The sequence below is a fragment of the Salvelinus fontinalis genome, chromosome 33 (genome assembly GCF_029448725.1).
Source record: "Salvelinus fontinalis isolate EN_2023a chromosome 33, ASM2944872v1, whole genome shotgun sequence".
Lineage (NCBI taxonomy): Eukaryota > Metazoa > Chordata > Actinopteri > Salmoniformes > Salmonidae > Salvelinus > Salvelinus fontinalis.
This window is the reverse complement of record NC_074697.1, coordinates 34,229,173-34,248,556: the sequence shown is the minus strand read 5'-3', so window position 1 is coordinate 34,248,556 and position 19,384 is coordinate 34,229,173. Positions and strand designations below refer to the sequence as shown.

Genomic DNA, 19,384 nt, shown 5'->3' with positions numbered 1-19,384 from the left:
AGTGTAAATTACTTAAGTAAAAATACTTTAAAGTACTACTTTAAGTAGTTTTTGGGGTATCTGTACTTTACTTGACTATTTATATATTTGACTTTTACTTCACTACATTCCTAAAGAAAATAATGTACTTTTTAGTCCATATATTTTCGCTGACACCCAAAAGTATTTGTTACATTTTGAATGCTTAGCAGAACAGGAAAATGGTGCAATTCACACACTTATCAAGGGAACATCCCTGGTCATTCCTCTGCCTCTGATCTGGTGGACTCACTAAACACACATGCTTCGTTTCTGAATGATGTCGGAGTGTTGGAGTGTGCAACTGGCTGTCCGTAAAACAAAAGAAAAAAGAAATGATGCCATCTAGTTTGCTTAATATAAGTAATTGTAAATTATTTATACTTTTCAGTATATTTTAGCAATTACATGTACATTTAAAACCAAATACTTTGTGACTTTCACTTTTACATGAGTCATTTTCTGTTAAGGTATCTTTACTTTTACTCATGTATGACAACTGGGTACTTTTTCCACCACTGGTTATAGATAGGCTTATTTTCAAAATGTTTCAAATTTTCGGGCATTAATAACCGATTTACCTACAGCGTTTCCATTGCTGTTGAAAAGGGCCAATTAAGACTAATCTGTTTTGGACATTAGTGTTAATGTCTACTATCAACTAATTACAAAAGAAAGAGATTAACGGGGCAATCTGTGATTGCTACATCCAATTGTGGACTTTAAAATGAATGATGTATGCCCATTGATTCTTGAAGAACTGAAATTATACATGCATCATGAGCTTAGTTCAATTGTGTTCATATATAAACTTGTTTTACTCCTTTGTTTGTAAACAATGTAATTGTTAACAAACACTGTGTAGCCTTCAAAACATGGTTAAAACTATCATTTTGATCTCATGGATGGTCAGTCCTTGCATCCATAGTTCTGTATATGAATTTGAGTGGTTACATTTCTCCAGCCCCATCACGCAGCTATTTACCATATCAGTGGCAGGGGTGCGTGACTGCTTTTTATTGTTTGAACTGCAGATTGCCCATTTAAGGTAGTTTAAGTGGTTACCTGACTGCACATATCACTCCATTTATTTTTCGGTAGAATTTCGCACTTTATTCAACCTGCTTCTTCAAATCCAACCCATGCGCTATCGTTTTCGGGTTTTGATTGACATCTTTCTCAGCCAATAAAAAATAATTAAACGCATTCCACCCTATATATCCTCCAATCGGCAGACAAGAGGGCGTATCTCTCACTCGGGGACTCTAAGTGTATGAAGTTTAACCTGAATAGAAGAGAGCAGCGGAGAGAGAGAGCATGGTACACCTCATCACGGATGCGTGTGAGATATTTATCAACACTCATTTTATACTCTCATAAATTTAGCTGCACTGCTCTTAGTTTTTTTTCTGGATTTTATGTGCACAATTCAACGTGTTTTTGCAGTGGCTTCTCTCTCCAAATGGCTTGGATTATTTCCCCCCTGTGGCAACGCCAAGGGACTGGCGCTGTTTTTTTGCTCTCTGCTTTGATCGCGGTGATTGTGACAGGTGACTCCGCCGCGCAGGTTTTCGACAGTTACGGATTATCATACGCATTGAGATCGGAACTATCAGAGGATGCTATATTGGTGGCCAACAATGGAATACGCGTGCCTTTCGGGAGAGCAGTATTCATTGATCCTATCAATGATCTGGTAATCCAAGTACAGCCGGGAGACAGATGTAGTATGACGGTTCTGGATAATGACCCGCTCTCCCAGAGGCCCGGGCAGCTCTCTCCCAAAAAGTTTCCCTGTGAGTTTGGACCCAATGACGTAAAGTATTCTCACTTCGGGTCCAGGAGCCCCCCGCGGGATAGGGTGAGGCTACAGCTCAGATATGACACTGATACCGACACCATAATCATCCCGTTTATGATGGAAGTGGAGGTTATTTTCACACAGTTGGAAGTGTTAACCAGAAACATGCCTCTGACTGTTGACAAACTGCTTGGCACTAGTAACCCCATTGACAGGAAGATTCTAGAGTTCACCTATGATAGAAGTGAACATCAGTGTAAAATAACATCTCTCTCCAGTGGCAGTGCATTACCCAGGTATGGAAAACTTGTGGATGAGGGAAAACTTGGAGAAATGGTGGATTGTGATGAATTTATTAAAATGAATATCCGCTATCAGCACACTTCTGCACACAAATCACCCAATAGAGATTATTTCCCAATGATTGTGGAATTACAAGATAAAGAGGGTAATTTTCTGAAGCAGGAGTTTTTCCAGATGATGGTGCGTATAAAGGATGGCGAGGAGAACACGGCTCCTAAACCCAGCTTCGTGGCCATGATGATGATGGAGGTGGATCAGTTTGTGATGACAGCCATCACCCCCGACATGCTGGCTGCTGAGGACATTGAGTCTAACCCTGACAACCTTATCTTCAACATCACCACCCCCCTCTCCTTCGAGGAGGGGTACATAGTCAGCACAGATGACCGGAACCTGCCCATCACCTCTTTCTACCAGGGAGACCTCAAAGAACTAAAGATAGCCTACAAGCCTCCGTCTGTGGACTCTGAAACAGAACGTATCTTCCAGATAGAGTTTGAGGTGGTGGACACTGATGGGGCTGTGTCTGACCCGTTCGCCTTCATGATTGTAGTGAAGCCTATGAACACGCTTGCTCCAGTAGTCACCAGGAATACTGGTCAGCTTCTCTACGAGGGTCAGTCCAGACCACTGTCCAGTTCTCATAACCTAGGGGTCAGTGACGAGGACGACCTGGATGATGTCAGGATCATGGTGGTCGATGGGCTGCGACATGGCCAGCTGACGGTGCTCGGGTCACTCAGGAAGTTCTTCACCCCGGCCGATCTGGTCGGGGGCATGGTCATATACCAGCACGACGGCAGCGACACGTACAGCGACAACATCATCTTCCGGATGACGGACGGGAAGCATGAGGTGGAATTCCTGTTTCCCCTAACGATCGTTCCCACGGACGACGAGCCGCCCATTATCAACGCTAACACGGGGTTAATCCTCTTCAAGAACCAGATTATGCTCATTTCGCCACTCACACTGAGCGCTGCAGACATCGACTCTGAGGACTCCACTATCAGGTTCACCATAGAAGCCCCGTTCTCGCCTATAGGGGAGGTGCTGCTGAGGCAGTCAGAGGCCCCAGCGGACCCATCCACCTGGAGGTTTAATGCTGAGGATGAGCTGTATGAGAAAGAGGTTACAGAGTGGTTGCAGCAGGATATCACAGACGGGAAACTGTTCTACAGACACACCGGGCCTCACAGCACTGACACAGTTATGGACCAGTTTGTTTTCCGGGTCCAGGATGATAACGACCCCCCTAACCAATCAGAACAGAGCTCGTTCATCATTAAGATTCTGCCAGTGGATGACATCCCCCCTGAGCTGTATCCTGGTACCACCCTCCAGATGACCGTACACGAGTACCAGCTCACCTACTTCCGTAAGAAGTTTCTCCGCTACACTGACCTGGACTCGGAGGACAGAGATCTGAAGTACACCGTCACCCAGCCCCCGACAGACACAGACGAGAACAGCCCTGTGGTACTGGGGTCTATTGTGTTAACAGAAAGTTCAAACACTGTAGTGACTGAGTTTACTCAGGCTCAGGTCAACCACCATAAGATATCATACAAACCACCTGACCTAGAGCTGGGGATCACAGCCCATGTTCTGCAGTTCCAGTACACGGTGGAGGATACGTCAGGGAATACTGTCACCGGAACATTCTCTATATTCTTGCAGCCTGTCGACAACAAGCCGCCTCAGATAACCAACACTGGCTTCACGATATTCGAGCGGGGAACGCACATAATCACCAGAGCTGAGCTGGATACTGTGGACTTAGACACAGACAGTAGCCAGATTTCCTTCACAGTCACTCAGCCCCCTCAGCATGGCACAGTCCAGTACACCTTCACCGACCTGACCAAAGGGGACCAGTTCAACCTGTTGGACATTGCTAATGACAGGATCTCCTACATCCAGAACGGAGACGAGTCCACCAGCGATTTCTTTCAGCTGGATGTCAGTGACGGCGTCCATGTTGTGACCATCACCATCAGGGTTACCGTGAAGCCCATCGATGACGAGACCCCGACCATCACCCTCCCGGCCGGAACCATTGGCTCCTACATCGACGTCCTGGAGAACGGAGCTACGGAGATCACAACTAACGTCATCCAGGGGAGGGACGAGGACACGGACGACCTTCGTTTGACCTTCATCCTGGAGGACCCACCGGTTTTCGGAGAGATCCTGGTGAACGGGGTTCAATCAGGGAGCTTCACCCAGGCTGACATCATCAACGGACTGGTGGTGTACACCCATACCAGCGGAGAGATCGGCCTCACCACTAAATACGACTACTTTAACCTGACGCTGACAGACATGTCTGATGAGTGGACGGTAGGGGGCAACAGGGTCACGGGGGTCAGGGTACAGATCACCATCCTCCCCATGGACAGCCAGGCTCCAGAGGTGTTGGTAGGCCCACAGTTCACTGTTGTAGAGGGAGAGAAGAATGTGATTGAGATTCTTCACATTAGTGCTGATGATATTGACACTCCTAATGATGACCTGCTTTGTACCATCATCGTACAGCCCACGTCAGGCTACGTGGAGAACATCTCCCCGGCCCCAGGCTCAGAGAAGTCCAGGTCTGGGACTGCGATCAGTGCATTCACCATCAAGGACATCAGACAGAACCACATCTACTACGTCCAAAGCATCCATAAGGGAGTGGAGCCGGTCGAGGACAGGCTCATGTTCAGATGCTCAGACGGCATCAACTTCTCCGAGAGACATTTCTTCCCCATCGTTATCATCCCATTCAACGATGAGAAGCCTGAGATCTATATGAGGGAGTTTGTTGTTATGGAAGGGATGAATATTGTTATCGATACGCCCATCCTGAACGGAGCCGACGCGGACATCCCCTCGGATGAACTCACGTTCATCATCACCAAACCACCCAAGCACGGCTTCATCCTCAACCAGCTGACCACCGGCACCGTCACAGTCACCAACTTCACCCTGGACCAGATCAGGGAAGCCTCCAGTATAGTGTATGAACACGATGACTCGGAGACCAAGGAGGACAGCTTTGACCTAATCCTGACGGATGGTAAATATACCGTGGAGAAGACCATCATTGTTATGATCATTCCTGTAGATGACGAAACACCCAGGATGGCCATCAACGACGGTCTGGAGATAGAGATAGGAGACGTTAAAGTGATCGATAACAATGTTTTAAAAGCCACCGACTTGGATTCTGAGGATAGTACTTTGACGTACGTTGTTCGCTATGGGCCGGGCCAGGGGTTGTTACAGAGGAGAACCCCTTACGGGACATTAGAGAACATCACAGTGGGGATGAACTTCACGCAGTACCAGGTGGACCAGGCTCTCATCGTCTTTATCCACAACGGGCAGGAAGGAATCCGGGACCTTATCAAGTTTGACGTGACGGACGGCATCAACCCTCTGATCGACAGGTACTTAATTTTTACAAATGTGTTTTCTAAAATACAAACAATACACTACAACAATAGAATAAACAACTTGAAAAAAAGGAAAAATTCATTGAAAGAAATCTGTCATTCTGGATATAGCACTATGCTTATAGTACAATGATGATTCTTGTGTGTCAGGGTGTCTCCTAACAGATTGTCTTTCAGTTGTTTGTTTTGTTTATTTGTTATATTCTTTCTGTCAATTGACAGGTACTTCTATGTGACAGTGGGCGGCATCGACATGGTGTTCCCTGACGTGGTAAGTAAGGGGGTCTCTCTGAAAGAAGGCGGTAGAGTAACGTTGACCACAGACCTGCTCAGCACCAGTGACCTCAACAGTCCAGACGAACACCTGGTGTTCACCATTACCAGGGCCCCACAGAGAGGCCATCTGGAGTGTACCGACGGCCCTGGCATGCCCATCTCCTCCTTTACCCAGCTCCAGCTAGCTGGGAGCAAGGTACTTCGATGTAATTGTTTTAATACTCATGATTTTATTCTTTGTTTTTCTGTAAACATTTTAAAATGGCTTATTGTTTTGTATTTTTTAAATTATAATAAAGGTGTACTACATCCACACGGACGATGATGAGGTCAAGATGGACAGCTTTGAGTTCGAGGTCACCGACGGTTACAACCCTGTGTTCCGCACGTTCCGTGTCTCCATCACCGATGTGGACAACAAGAAACCGGTTCTAACGGTTCACAGCTTGGTGGTTAACGAGGGAGAGAACAAACTCATCACACCCTTCGAGCTGACCGCAGAGGACCGCGACACGGCTGACCGCCTCCTGAAGTTCACGGTCACCCAGGTCCCTGTCCACGGTCGCCTCCTCTTCAACAACACCCGCCCCGTCTCCTCCTTCACCAAACAAGACCTGAACGAGAACCTCATCAGCTACAAACACGACGGTACTGAGTCCTCCAAGGATTCCTTCTCCTTTACCGTGACTGACGGGACGCACACCGACTTCTACGTGTTCCCAGACACCGTGTTCGAGACGCGGCGCCCCCAGATGATGAAGATCACGGTCCTGTCGGTGGATAACGGGGTGCCCCAGATTGTGGTGAATAAAGGGGGGCCCACCCTGAGGGTGTTAGAGACGGGTCACCTGGGGTTCCTCATCACCTCTAAGACTCTTAAGGCCGAGGACAGGGATAGTCTTCAGCTATCTGTCACCTTTAAGATCACCGTGGGACCAGAACATGGATTCCTCATCAACCTGGGTACAGGCAACGCTACCGTCACCACATTCACTCAAGGTAAGACGACCGTTACTTTAAATAAAAAGTTATACTCTACTATACTTTAGTCTTTTACAAGTACAATATAACTTTATTGTCCAATGTGTTTTTTTTTTTCATTCTTCATAAGCTGTTGTAATTTTCACTTAGAGCTGTAGCGCTGTTGCTCTTATAATGGCTTAAGAACTTACTATAGCGCTTACCTTTTCTAATGGTACTATGTAACTAGTATGGCCATTGGCCGCAACTGCACCGAGGTGTTCAGAAATCAAGTGTTGTGAAACAGGCTTAACTTGATAGAGAAATCTTTTGTATTTCTAGAGAGTCTATGAATGGAGTTCCACAAGTTCCTCAGACAGACAGAAAGATAGGGTTTCACAAGGTAGGGGTTTCTCCTATCCCAGACGTCATCTAGTAAACTTCTACAGAGTATTTGAGCTCTTGAGTAAATACCAACAGATTTTACGTTACACGAAGGCAAGGGGCCACATACATGAAGAATTGAGAGTAAGGACATGAATACTCTGTCTGAAAGGGAGGGAGGCAGAGAGCGCGAGAGAGAGAGAGATACAGTAGAGAGAGAGTGGGGGAGAGGGATACAGTAGAGAGAGAGTGGGGGAGAGGGATAGAGAGGTAGGGAGAGAGAGGGTGTGCGTGTGAGAGAGAGAGATGTGTTAGCTTCACTCACAGTAAAAACAGGCCAACATTTGTTTAAGCCACAGAAATAGCTACAGTGCAGAACAACTACATACATACAGCCCTGTCTACAGTACAAATGAAAAGGTGGGGTTAGCGAACAGTAACAGTCAGTAAGAAATGTATGAACAAGGCCCCAATCGATCTCTATATGGTTGCATCCCAAATGGCACCTTATTCCCTATATAGTGCACTTCTATGGGCTCTGGTAAAACGTTGTGCACTAACCAGTATAGGAAAAAGGCTGCCATTTGGGTGGGATGCATTCTCTCCTTCATTTACCGACCCCAATTCATCCCCATTCTCTTCCCACTGCTTTCTCCTGCAGACCTGTTAAATATTTCTGGCAGATCCATCGCTGCTAAACAGACAGTAAATAACGCTAGCTAATCCGGCATAGCCGGCGGCAGTGTCCCAAAACTGGCTCTCCATTTTTATGAGCCGGCCGCTTTGAAGGGAAATGTTTTGACATCAAATATAGAAGATAGCAGGGGCAGCATTACACCTCACTCCCTCCTCCCTGATATCAGTCTCCCGGCCTATCAAGAAGCCGCTCCAGAACCAACGCTCCTCCTAGTTAGTATCAGTCTTAACCCACTCCAGCATAGCGTTGTTAGTGGATGCGGCAGACAGACGTGATGTGGTGTAGCTCCTGCAGTCTAATTCTTCTTTATGCTCCTCGTCTTTTAGCAGACTAATATATAGTTAGACTCTAAACAGCCTGAGTTAAATCAGCTCTCCTCTCCTGCATCTCAATAACACTTTCTTCTTCTTTGTGTTCTTCTTCTTTTTTTACTGGTGATGCTTCTTCCAAATAAGTTGTCAAACAGTGTATAAATAGGTTGTAGGAGTTCAGTAATATGACATGTAGTTTTAAGCAACATCAGAAAGCTATAATAGAGAAATGCCTTACAACTGTTCATCACATATATGCATGTCAAATGTTGTAATAATGTATTGTATTATACCCTGCCTACCATATCAGCATTATACATTTTTTCAGTCTATTTTCTTAGAGTCTATTAGGAAACATGCAAGGCATGGCAATGGCATGGATTATACATGTAAGGCCGATATGTTTCAAGACGAGTAGAAGAGTAAATTACATCAATATGATTTAATTTTTCAGCTGAAATTGATGACATGAAGATTTGCTACGTACTAAGAGATGGTGACAATGCTACGAGTGACATCTTCTATTTCTCCATTGAGGACAATGGTAAGTCATTCTATAAATGTTTTACTGATGGTACTGATGGTTTACATCAAATAATACCACATCTAACTATTTAATAGTTGAGAGGTGTTTTGTGAACCAACATTGTGGATGCAGGCTTTTCCAGCTGTAGCCTAAACTTTTCAGTGAAGGAGAAAATCTAAGCTGCAGTGGATGAGTGCATTGATGTGAATGGGGCTTTAGATACATCATAGTGATATAGAACTGAGCAGCAGGTAATCCCTTTAAACAACAACAGCAGTATATAAAACAACGTTGATGCCTCCCCCCCTTGAAGTTGTGCTTGAGTGATGCCAGAGAGAGGACACTGATGGAAATCTGTTTCAAACGTGTCGACAGGAAGGAATCGTCAGCTGCTCCAGCAGCTTGTTGGGACATGATTTTATCACGTTTAGCATGAAGTCCCACAGCACTGTGAGGTTTCTCTAAGGGGGATGTGGAAGCAGGCTGGAATTGTATACGTACTGTATGTTGGATCATTATATAGCACAAGTCCAATTCAGAAGTCCCCTGTTGAACATCTCTCAGCAATGTAATAAAAGTAACATTCATTGATTCACAGAGGAAACTAGTCTGCGTCTCAAATGGCACCCTATTCCCTATTTATAGTGCACTTCTTTTGAAAAGGGCCCATAAGCTATGGAATAGGGTGCCATTTGGTACGTAACCTAGTTGACTGTCTTCAGGGCAAATACTGTAAGTCATGTTTTGGAAACATCATAGTATTGAAGTTTGGAAAGAGCTGCTGAAAACAGACCAACAGCTAAACAGCTGGCAGATGATGGAAGTAGAATTTTGATCATTCTTCTTCTTGTGTATGGTGTTCCAAACAGTCATTTCCTCATCTAGTCAGTCAGCCAGCCAGCCAATCACTCACTCACTCACTCAATCATTCAGGAAAGACAGTCAGTCAATCAGCCAGTCTGGCTGCCTGTCAGGTCTGGCTGCCTGTCTGTTTGCCTGCCTGCCCGCATGTCTGTCTGTCGGCTAGACAAAGAGATGCTCTGTGATGTCTGCATTACACCATCCTACTTCACCAGCCTACCCACGGCCTCCAACAGACACCCCAACATGATTGGCCAATTCAGTTTCTCCATGTATGGAATGGGCCACTAGCAGAAAAATACTCTCACTTTGAGCTCTGCCTACGATGAGCGGCAGTGGCTACATCCCAAATGGCACCCTATTCCCTAATAGGGCACTACTTTTGATTAAAGCCCTATGGGCCCTGGTGAAAAGTAGTGCACTATATAGAGATTAGGGTCCCGTTCAGGATGCAGTTGCAGTGTGAGGCGTGTGAATGGTGGTGGATGTGGCTGGTGCTTCGTGATTAGTTTAAGTAGAGTGGCTGACAGTGTGTTCTTTCTTCTGCTCTTCCACGGCCGTGACGGTCTGACGGAATACAAAGGGGTCCTCAGACAAGGGCCTCTTTTCCCACAGGCACCTCTCTGACCCTCTAAACACCTCCTGTACACCCTCCCCCCCCCAACCCGACCCACCCTTACTCTCGACCTGGGAGTAATCTGGGGGTTCAGTGAGGTAATACACAGGTTATTACAGCAGGGGGTTCAGTGAGGTAATACACAGGTTATTAAAGCAGGGGGTTCAGTGAGGTAATACACAGGTTATTAAAGCAGGGGGTTCAGTGAGGTAATACACAGGTTATTACAGCAGGGGGTTCAGTGAGGTAATACACAGGTTATTACAGCAGGGGGTTCAGTGAGTTAATACACAGGTTATTACAGCAGGGGGTTCAGTGAGGTAATACACAGGTTATTACAGCAGGGGGTTCAGTGAGGTAATACACAGGTTATTAAAGCAGGGGGTTCAGTGAGGTAATACACAGGTTATTACAGCAGGGGGTTCAGTGAGGTAATACACAGGTTATTACAGCAGGGGGTTCAGTGAGGTAATACACAGGTTATTACAGCAGGGGGTTCAGTGAGGTAATACACAGGTTATTGCAGTAGGGGGTTCAGTGAGGTAATACACAGGTTATTACAGCAGGGGGTTCAGTGAGGTAATACACAGGTTATTACAGCAGGGGTTTCAGTGAGGTAATACACAGGTTATTACAGCAGGGGTTCAGTGAGGTAATACACAGGTTATTACAGCAGGGGGTTCAGTGAGGTAATACACAGGTTATTACAGCAGGGGTTCAGTGAGGTAATACACAGGTTATTACAGCAGGGTGTTCAGTCAGGTAATACACAGGTTATTACAGCAGGGGTTCAGTGAGGTAATACACAGGTTATTACAGCAGGGTGTTCAGTGAGGTAATACACAGGTTATTACAGCAGGGGGTTCAGTGAGGTAATACACAGGTTATTACAGCAGGGGTTCAGTGAGGTAATACACAGGTTATTACAGCAGGGGGTTCAGTGAGGTAATACACAGGTTATTACAGCAGGGGGTTCAGTGAGGTAATACACAGGTTATTGCAGTAGGGGTTCAGTGAGGTAATACACAGGTTATTACAGCAGGGGGTTCAGTGAGGTAATACACAGGTTATTACAGCAGGGGTTCAGTGAGGTAATACACAGGTTATTACAGCAGGGGGTTCAGTGAGGTAATACACAGGTTATTACAGCAGGGGGTTCAGTGAGGTAATACACAGGTTATTACAGCAGGGGGTTCAGTGAGGTAATACACAGGTTATTGCAGCAGGGGGTTCAGTGAGGTAATACACAGGTTATTGCAGCAGGGGGTTCAGTGAGGTAATACACAGGTTATTACAGCAGGGGGTTCAGTGAGGTAATACACAGGTTATTGCAGCAGGGGGTTCAGTGAGGTAATACACAGGTTATTACAGCAGGGGGTTCAGTGAGGTAATACACATGTTATTACAGCAGGGGGTTCAGTGAGGTAATACACAGGTTATTACAGCAGGGGGTTCAGTGAGGTAATACACAGGTTATTACAGCAGGGGGTTCAGTGAGGTAATACACAGGTTATTACAGCAGGGGGTTCAGTGAGGTAATACACAGGTTATTGCAGCAAAGGGTTCAGTGAGGTAATACACAGGTTATTACAGCAATCTGCTACTTTGTGTGTAGCTGAATAAGGAGCTAATGGGGATGTTAGCTGGTGTGAGCCATTCAATCTTTTCTATGATAAAACCTGCTAGGCAGTCCAAATGGCACCCTGTAAAGTGCAATACTTTTGAGGCTTTATCATAAAGAAGATTTAATGGGTTTTTATCATGCTGGTGATGCTCAAGCCAATTCAGAGTCCTTCCTGTCGCTGTGGAGTCAAGTTCAGTCAATACCTGTATTATCCTCTGAGTTGGATTATTTGTCATGGATCTGCTTCTCTCTTTTTCTTCTGAATCTCCCCTACCTTTCCCTCTCGCTCGGTCCCCTCTCGCTGTCTCTCTACCCTCTCCTCTCTTTCTTCCTCCCTCACTATCTCTCACTCTTTCTCTCCCTCCCATTTTGCCTCTCTCGCTCTCGCTCCCTCTCTCTCTCGTTCTCTCTCTTACTCTATATCCTCTTATAAACCATGAAGGTGCTTCTCTATTGCCTCAAAACACTGCAGGAGTTTCTCTGTCGGCTCTGTCTTTCAGACTCATTCATTAGCTGAGCTTGTTTCATCAGTCATTTGGTAGTCAGACAGGCACTTCACAAGGAGTAGGTGAATGTCAAATGCAGTCAATAATTGTTCTCTTGCTGCTTATCTTTCATGAGTTGTTTTAGTAATGATCTAAGCAGTGCTGGAGGCTGCCTCCCCTGTATGTGTGTGTGTTTGTTTGTGTGTGTGAGTGTGTGTGTTACGGCTTTCACAGCTAACATAAACCTCTACATAAAGCATGCAGCTGCCACAACCCACTCACACACAGCACTCATTACAAGGCATGAATGCTCTCATTTGCTTTACCTTGATTCCTTCCTCCCTGCTGTGGTAGAATGTTTATGAAATTCCAAGCTTTCCATAATGCTGTATTACAAGACTGATGTTAGTTTTATCAATGTTGGCATGAAGCCACAGGGCTATTCATTGTGTCGAAGTTGAAATCTTCAGCTCCATTAATGCATTAACTTGATAAATCACGCCACTTTACACTGGGAGTTGACTACATATTTTAACTGGCAGAGATGAGCTGACTACTGACGAGTTGTGTGATATAGAATGTTCTGGGAGTTCCTGTCAGATGCATGCGCAGGTATACTGGTAACAAATTTCTGCCCTGCTAGAGCTGCCCCGGTCAGCTGTAAGTGCTGTTATTGTGAAGTGGAAATGTCTAGGAGCAACAACGGCTCAGCCGCAAAGTGGTAGGCCACACACGCTCACAGAACAGGACCGCAGAGTGCTGATGCGCATAGCGCGTAAATATCGCCTGTCTTCGGTTGCAACACTCATACCAAGATCCAAACTGCTTCTGGAAGCAACCTCAGCACAAGAACTGTTCGACGGGAGGTTCATGAAATGGGTTTCCATGGCCAAAAAGCCGCACACAAGCCTAAGATCACGATGCGCAATGCCAAGCGTCGGCTGGAGTGGTGTAAAGCTCGCCGCCTTTGGACTCTGGAGCAGTGAAAACGCATACTCTGAAAACGCATGTAGTCTATATTTGTGTGTGTGTCTGTCTGTGTTTATCCATGTAAAGCTGCTAATAACTTTTGTCCTGGTGAGATTTGGGTCGCTGCCAGATGCTGTTCCTGCTGAGTGATTGATGTCATTCCGAAAGGGGATGAACACTGCCCAACCTGCAAAGGAGATTTTGCTGGATTGGGGCTGTAGATAACCTAAATATGTGTGGTTGTTTTACCTAACTTAGTTGAATGCACTGACTGTAAGTCACTGCTAAATCGCCAAAATGTAAGTGTAAATATCACCATGCTGAAATGCATTATAAGGTTGTAATAACCTTGGTCTTGACATAAAGATAATAACATATCATCCCTATTGCCTCTTTTACCTCTATTACCTTGATAACCTGCTGCGTGAGTGTATGTGTGTTTGTGTGTGTGTGTATCTGTGTGTGTGTCAGAGAAACTGTTGGTGTATAATCTATTGATGTTCTCAACCCCGTTGACAAGAACAAACCTCAGAGGTTTACAAACTCATCCTTCACCTCATTGCTGTGCTTGACATATAATCGGAACATAGAGAAAAGAATAGGAGCTTAGCCATTCATCATCTGAACTTTTCATGAGAAACCATTTCCTTTAGTATTATGAAATAAAGGAAGCACAGCCTGTCTTTAGTCTTGGTTTTGCAGTGGATGAATCCTGCACTAAAAGAGATGACAGAGGTCACAGTCACAGAGGCATGTGTGTGTCTTGCTACTTGTCAGGCTAGTCAAGGTTTTGAATGAATAATCACTGAGGATTGAAGTTACACACATCCGTTTGTGGCTTCATGTTTTTTTTATGTTTGGAGACACTTCTCAGCTGTTTTCCTCTCCTCTAAAGGAAATGCATGAGCAAACACACACACACACACACACACACACACACACACACACACACACACACACACACACACACACACACACACACACACACACACACACACACACACACACACACACACACACACACACACACACACACACACACACACACACAGAAACGAGGCCCTGCAATTTGAAACTGCTTTAATTACAGAAAGTGTCATAACTGTTTTTAGACCAGGACATGACAGGGGTAGAGAGGAGGAGAGGAGAGGGGGATGAGCACCTGTCATGTTTAAGCCGGTTAATTGTTGTGTTTTGGAGCTCCTTCACCTCTTCATCAGTCGGGGTATTCATGCGGGTTTACCTGAGCACACACAGGCCCTGGCAGCATCTCTCATTCCCAGACAGGAGGGTGTTAGTGGAACTGAGCTGAACTGAAATGGCTCCCTGTTTGTCCCTGTCTTTCCCAGACACACACCCTGCCCTGGCTTTTGGTTTTCATTCCAGTGCTTTCTTTCTTTCTCTCTCTCTCTATGTGTCTCTCTTTCTCACTCATTTTCACTATCTTCAGGAAAAAATGTCTCTCTCTCCCTCTCTTCAGAGCATACCCTACCTCTTAACCTGCTGCTCCAGGACTCAGCTGACAGGTCTTGGAGACGTTTCACTCACTTCCTAACCAGTACCTGCCTGAAAAACTCACAATCAGAAATGCTCATCTTATCCCAGTTGTAGCTAAAAGTCTTCAAGGTGAGCTATGAGAATACAGTGTTACAGTGAGTTTGTAACTAAGGATTTTGAGTTGTCTAAAAGAGTAGGGCTTTTGTGTAGAGCAGTACATTCCAGACCAGACCATTGATCCTGAGTACCTGAGAAAAATAGGAATCTGTCTCTCTCATATCCAGTTACCATCGCTTGACTGTCTGCAACACCAGACCCAGCAGGCCAGTTTTAGGTGTTACTTAGTTCTGCCTTGTGAAAGTGAATAAGATCAGGTCACTACCGTAAACACCTTGATGTTCCTCCCCAGGTTCTCAGAACCATCCAGGAGCTGATGTCTGTAGCAACGTCTACCAAGACCTTTTTACGTCCCAAATGGCACCCTATTCCCTACATAGTGCACTACTTTTGACCAGGAAAGCCATTTGGGAAGCCGTCATTGGTAGTGTATGATCAATATTAATCACTGCTGACTTTGAAAACACATTTGAACTGTCTCTGTCACCCTCTGTCTGTCTCTGGCTGTGTAATCTCAGGGTATTTTGGCTGTAGCTGGTTGAATGCCGTGGTTATAGTGAACAAGCACTCACACTCCAGCAGGAGGTCAGGGAGTATGTGTGGGATGGGGGAATACTAGGTATGTGTGTTTGTGTGTGTGTGTGTGTGTGTGTGTGAGTGTAATCCCCTCCCCTCAGCCAAGGAGAACGATGACTGCATTTCCGCTGATGTTTTTCATCCAATAATTAAACCACCACACACACACACACACACATACACACACTTACACCAATGGAGCGTGTATGTGTCCTCAGGAAATAAAACTTCTATAAGCATCACTTTTGGGCTTCAGAGTAAGGATTATTCTACATGTTTTACGAGGTTCCAGACAGGATTCTGTTTTAAGATGTCAGCATCTACTCACACCCCACCTCCTCACACCCCATCTCCTCACACTCCACCTCCTCACACCCCACCTCCTCACACCCCATCTACTCACACTCCACCTCCTCACACCCCACCTCCTCACACCCCATCTACTCACACCCCACCTCCTCACACCCCATCTACTCACACCCCACCTCCTCACACCCCATCTCCTCACACTCCACCTCCTCACACCCCACCTCCTCACACCCCATCTACTCACACCCCACCTCCTCACACCCCATCTACTCACACCCCACCTCCTCACACCCCATCTACTCACACCCCACCTCCTCACACCCCATCTCCTCACACTCCACCTCCTCACACCCCACCTCCTCACACCCCATCTACTCACACCCCACCTCCTCACACCCCATCTCCTCACACTCCACCTCCTCACACCCCACCTCCTCACACCCCATCTACTCACACCCCACCTCCTCACACCCCATCTACTCACACCCCACCTCCTCACACCCCATCTCCTCACACTCCACCTCCTCACACCCCACCTATGCTGCTGTCTATCTGTCTGTCTCTCTTTAACCATTTGGTTAGTGATCCTGTGTTGTGGAACAGTGTGTTGATTACAGACTGATGCTCACAGTAACAGCTGCTCTGCTCCTGAACCTGTGGCTCCATTACACATCGTTTACCCTGCCTTTACATGATTCTCAGTCCCTCCACTTCCTCTTCTCTTCTCTCACAAGCATTTCGCTACACCTGCAATAACATCTGCTAAATATACACTACCATTCTAAAGTTTGGGGTCACTTAGAAATGTCCTTGTTTTTGAAAGAAAAGCACATTTTTTGTCCATTAAAACAACATCAAATTTATCAGAAATCCAGTGTAGACATTGTTAATGTTGTAAATGACAATTGTAGCTGGAAACGGCTGATTTTTTTAATGGAATGTCTACATAGGCTTACAGAGGCCCATTATCAGCAACCATCACTCCTGTGTTCCACGTTGTGTTAGCTAATCCTTCTGATTCCTGCTTACAAGCAAAAAACTAAAGCACTAAACCAGTGACGCTCAATGCGGAAGTGGTCAGATGACGCGCATGCGACTCTACAGGAGTGTTTTGCTAGCACAGACTGGAATATATTCTGTGATTCATCCAATGGCCTTGAGGAGTATACCAGGAGCGGCACACTAATCCGGATGCTTATAAGAAATCACGCTCTGCCCTCAGACGAACCATCAAACAAGCAAAGCGTCAATACAGAATTACGATTGAAACCTATTACACCGGCTCTGATGCTCTTCGGATGTGGCAAGGCTTGAAAACAATTACGGACTACAAAGGGAAACCCTACCAGACGAGCTAAATGCCTTTTATGCTGGCTTCGAGGCAAGCAACATTGAAGCACGCACGAGAGCACCAGCTGTTCTGGATGACTGTGTGATAACGCCTTTAAACAGGTCAACATTCTTAAAGCTGCGGGGCCAGACGGATTACCAGGATGTGCACTCAAAGCATGTGCGGACCAACTGGCAAGTGTCATCACTGACATTTTCAACCTCTCCCTTACTGAGTCTGTAATACTTACATGTTTCTAGAAGACCACCATAGTCCCTGTGCCCAAGGAAGCGAAGGTAACCTGCCTAAATGAATACTGCCCAGTAGCATTCATGTCAGTAGCCATGAAGTGCGTTGAAAGGCTGGAAAAACACCTATGTGAGAATGCTGTTTATTGACTACAGCTCAGCATTCAACACCATAGTGCCTAAACACCTCCCTCTGCAACCTCCAGCTACGTACCCCCTCTAGCACCATTTCTTTTGCCATCATGTTTTTTGCCATCATTGTAAGCCTGCCACACACACACTATACGATACATTTATTAAACATAAGAATGAGTGTGAGTTTTTGTCACAACCCGGCTTGTGGGAAGTGATAAAGAGCTCTTATAGGACCAGGGCACAAATAATAACAATCAATAAGTTTGCTCTTTATTTAGCCATCTTACATATAAAACCTTATTTGTTCATCAAACATTGTGAATAACTCACCACAGGTTAATGAGAAGGGTGTGCTTGAAAGGATGCACATAACTCTGCAATGATGGGTTGTATTGGAGAGCGTCTCAGTCTTAAATAATTTCCCACACACAGTCTGTGCCTGTATTTAGTTTTCATGCTAGTGAGGGCCGAGAATCCACTCTCACATAGGTACGTGGTTGCAAAGGGCATCAGTGTCTTAACACCGCGATTTGCCAAGACAAGAAACTCTGAGCGCAGCCCAATCCAGAAATCTGGCAGTGGCTTCTGATTAAATAAAATTTGAAGGCATTGTCTGTATAGTTTTTTGGGCCTTTTCCCCCAGCATTGAGTTTATTGAGTTTATTTTATTTTTACAAGGACAGTGCACATTAATCAACGTTTCAGTAAAAGTGCCGGTTTTAGCCAGCCGGGCTAATTTTCAATCGCAGTGTCACGTTCTGACCTTAGTTCTTTTGTTGTTTCTTTGTTTTAGTATGGTCAGGGCGTGAGTTGGGTGGGTTATCTATGTTTGTTTTTCTATGTTGGGTTTTTCATTTGGCCTGATATGGTTCTCAATCAGAGGTAGGTGTTAGTCGTTGTCTCTGATTGGGAACCATATTTAGGGAGTCTGTTTTCTATTGTGTTTTGTGGGTGGTTGTTTTCTGTGTCTGTGTGTTCCACACGGAACTGTTTCGGTTTTGGTTCGTTCACTTTATTGTTTTGTATTTCAGTGTTCAGTTTTGTTCCATTAAATATTCATCATGACTTACAACACTTACCACGCTGCGCTTTGGTCCTCCTCTCTTTCTCCCAACGAAGATCGTTACACGCAGTCCCTGGGCAGGTTATTAAAAACAATTACAATATAGACAACCATTGAGCAGTGAGCACACGCAGAGCAACATAGGACAAGCAAGACGTAGCATACAGACAGAGCAACATAGGACAAGCAAGACGTAGCATACAGACAGAGTAACATAGGACAAGCAAGATGTAGCATACAGACAGAGCAACATAGGACAAGCAAGACGTAGCATACAGACAGAGCAACATAGAACAAAAAGCAGCAAGACAAAATTCATAAAAGCAACAAAGTGTTTCCACACCTCACAAGCTACAGACAACATGGAAAGGGGCAATACACAGCTAGGGATTATGTTCACAAATCTGATTGACCTTTAGCCATGTCTTTAGCCATGTCTTCATGCATTTTGGGAAAGTGTGATATGTGGTGCAGTTATGTGTGTCTGATGGCAGTGTATTCCAGACATGGGAAGCTCTCACAGAGAAAGCGGATATACTAAAGGTGCTTTTCCTTAAGGGAATTATACAGTCACCTCTCATGGCTGACCTTGTGGATCTGCTGCCATATGTTTGGGTTTTCTGTTTAACAAAAATACTGAATGGAGGGGGAGCCAGGCCATTTAGGATTTTGAATACAAGACATGCGTCGGTGTATTGCACAAGATTTTCCCAACTCAGGAGCTCATGCTTTCTTATTTGTTCATCAAAAATTGTGAATAACTCACCACAGGTTAATGAGAAGGCTGTGCTTGAAAGGATGCACATAACAGTAGAGAGGTTAAACCTGCTCTTAGACA

General features: G+C 45.3%; 1 protein-coding gene across 1 annotated transcript in view; it reads left to right on the top strand.

Moving 5' to 3' along the window:
• Positions 1-1,289: 1,289 nt before the first annotated feature.
• The window catches only part of LOC129832092 (FRAS1-related extracellular matrix protein 2-like), a 106,485-nt gene continuing 88,390 nt past the window's right edge, over positions 1,290-19,384 (top strand). Inside the window, exons 1-4 of the mRNA XM_055895854.1 lie at positions 1,290-5,556; positions 5,785-6,034; positions 6,138-6,837; positions 8,645-8,734. Of these exons, the coding sequence (XP_055751829.1) occupies positions 1,292-5,556; positions 5,785-6,034; positions 6,138-6,837; positions 8,645-8,734 (5,305 nt within the window). The 5' untranslated portion in view covers positions 1,290-1,291. The remainder of the gene's footprint in view (positions 5,557-5,784; positions 6,035-6,137; positions 6,838-8,644; positions 8,735-19,384) is intronic.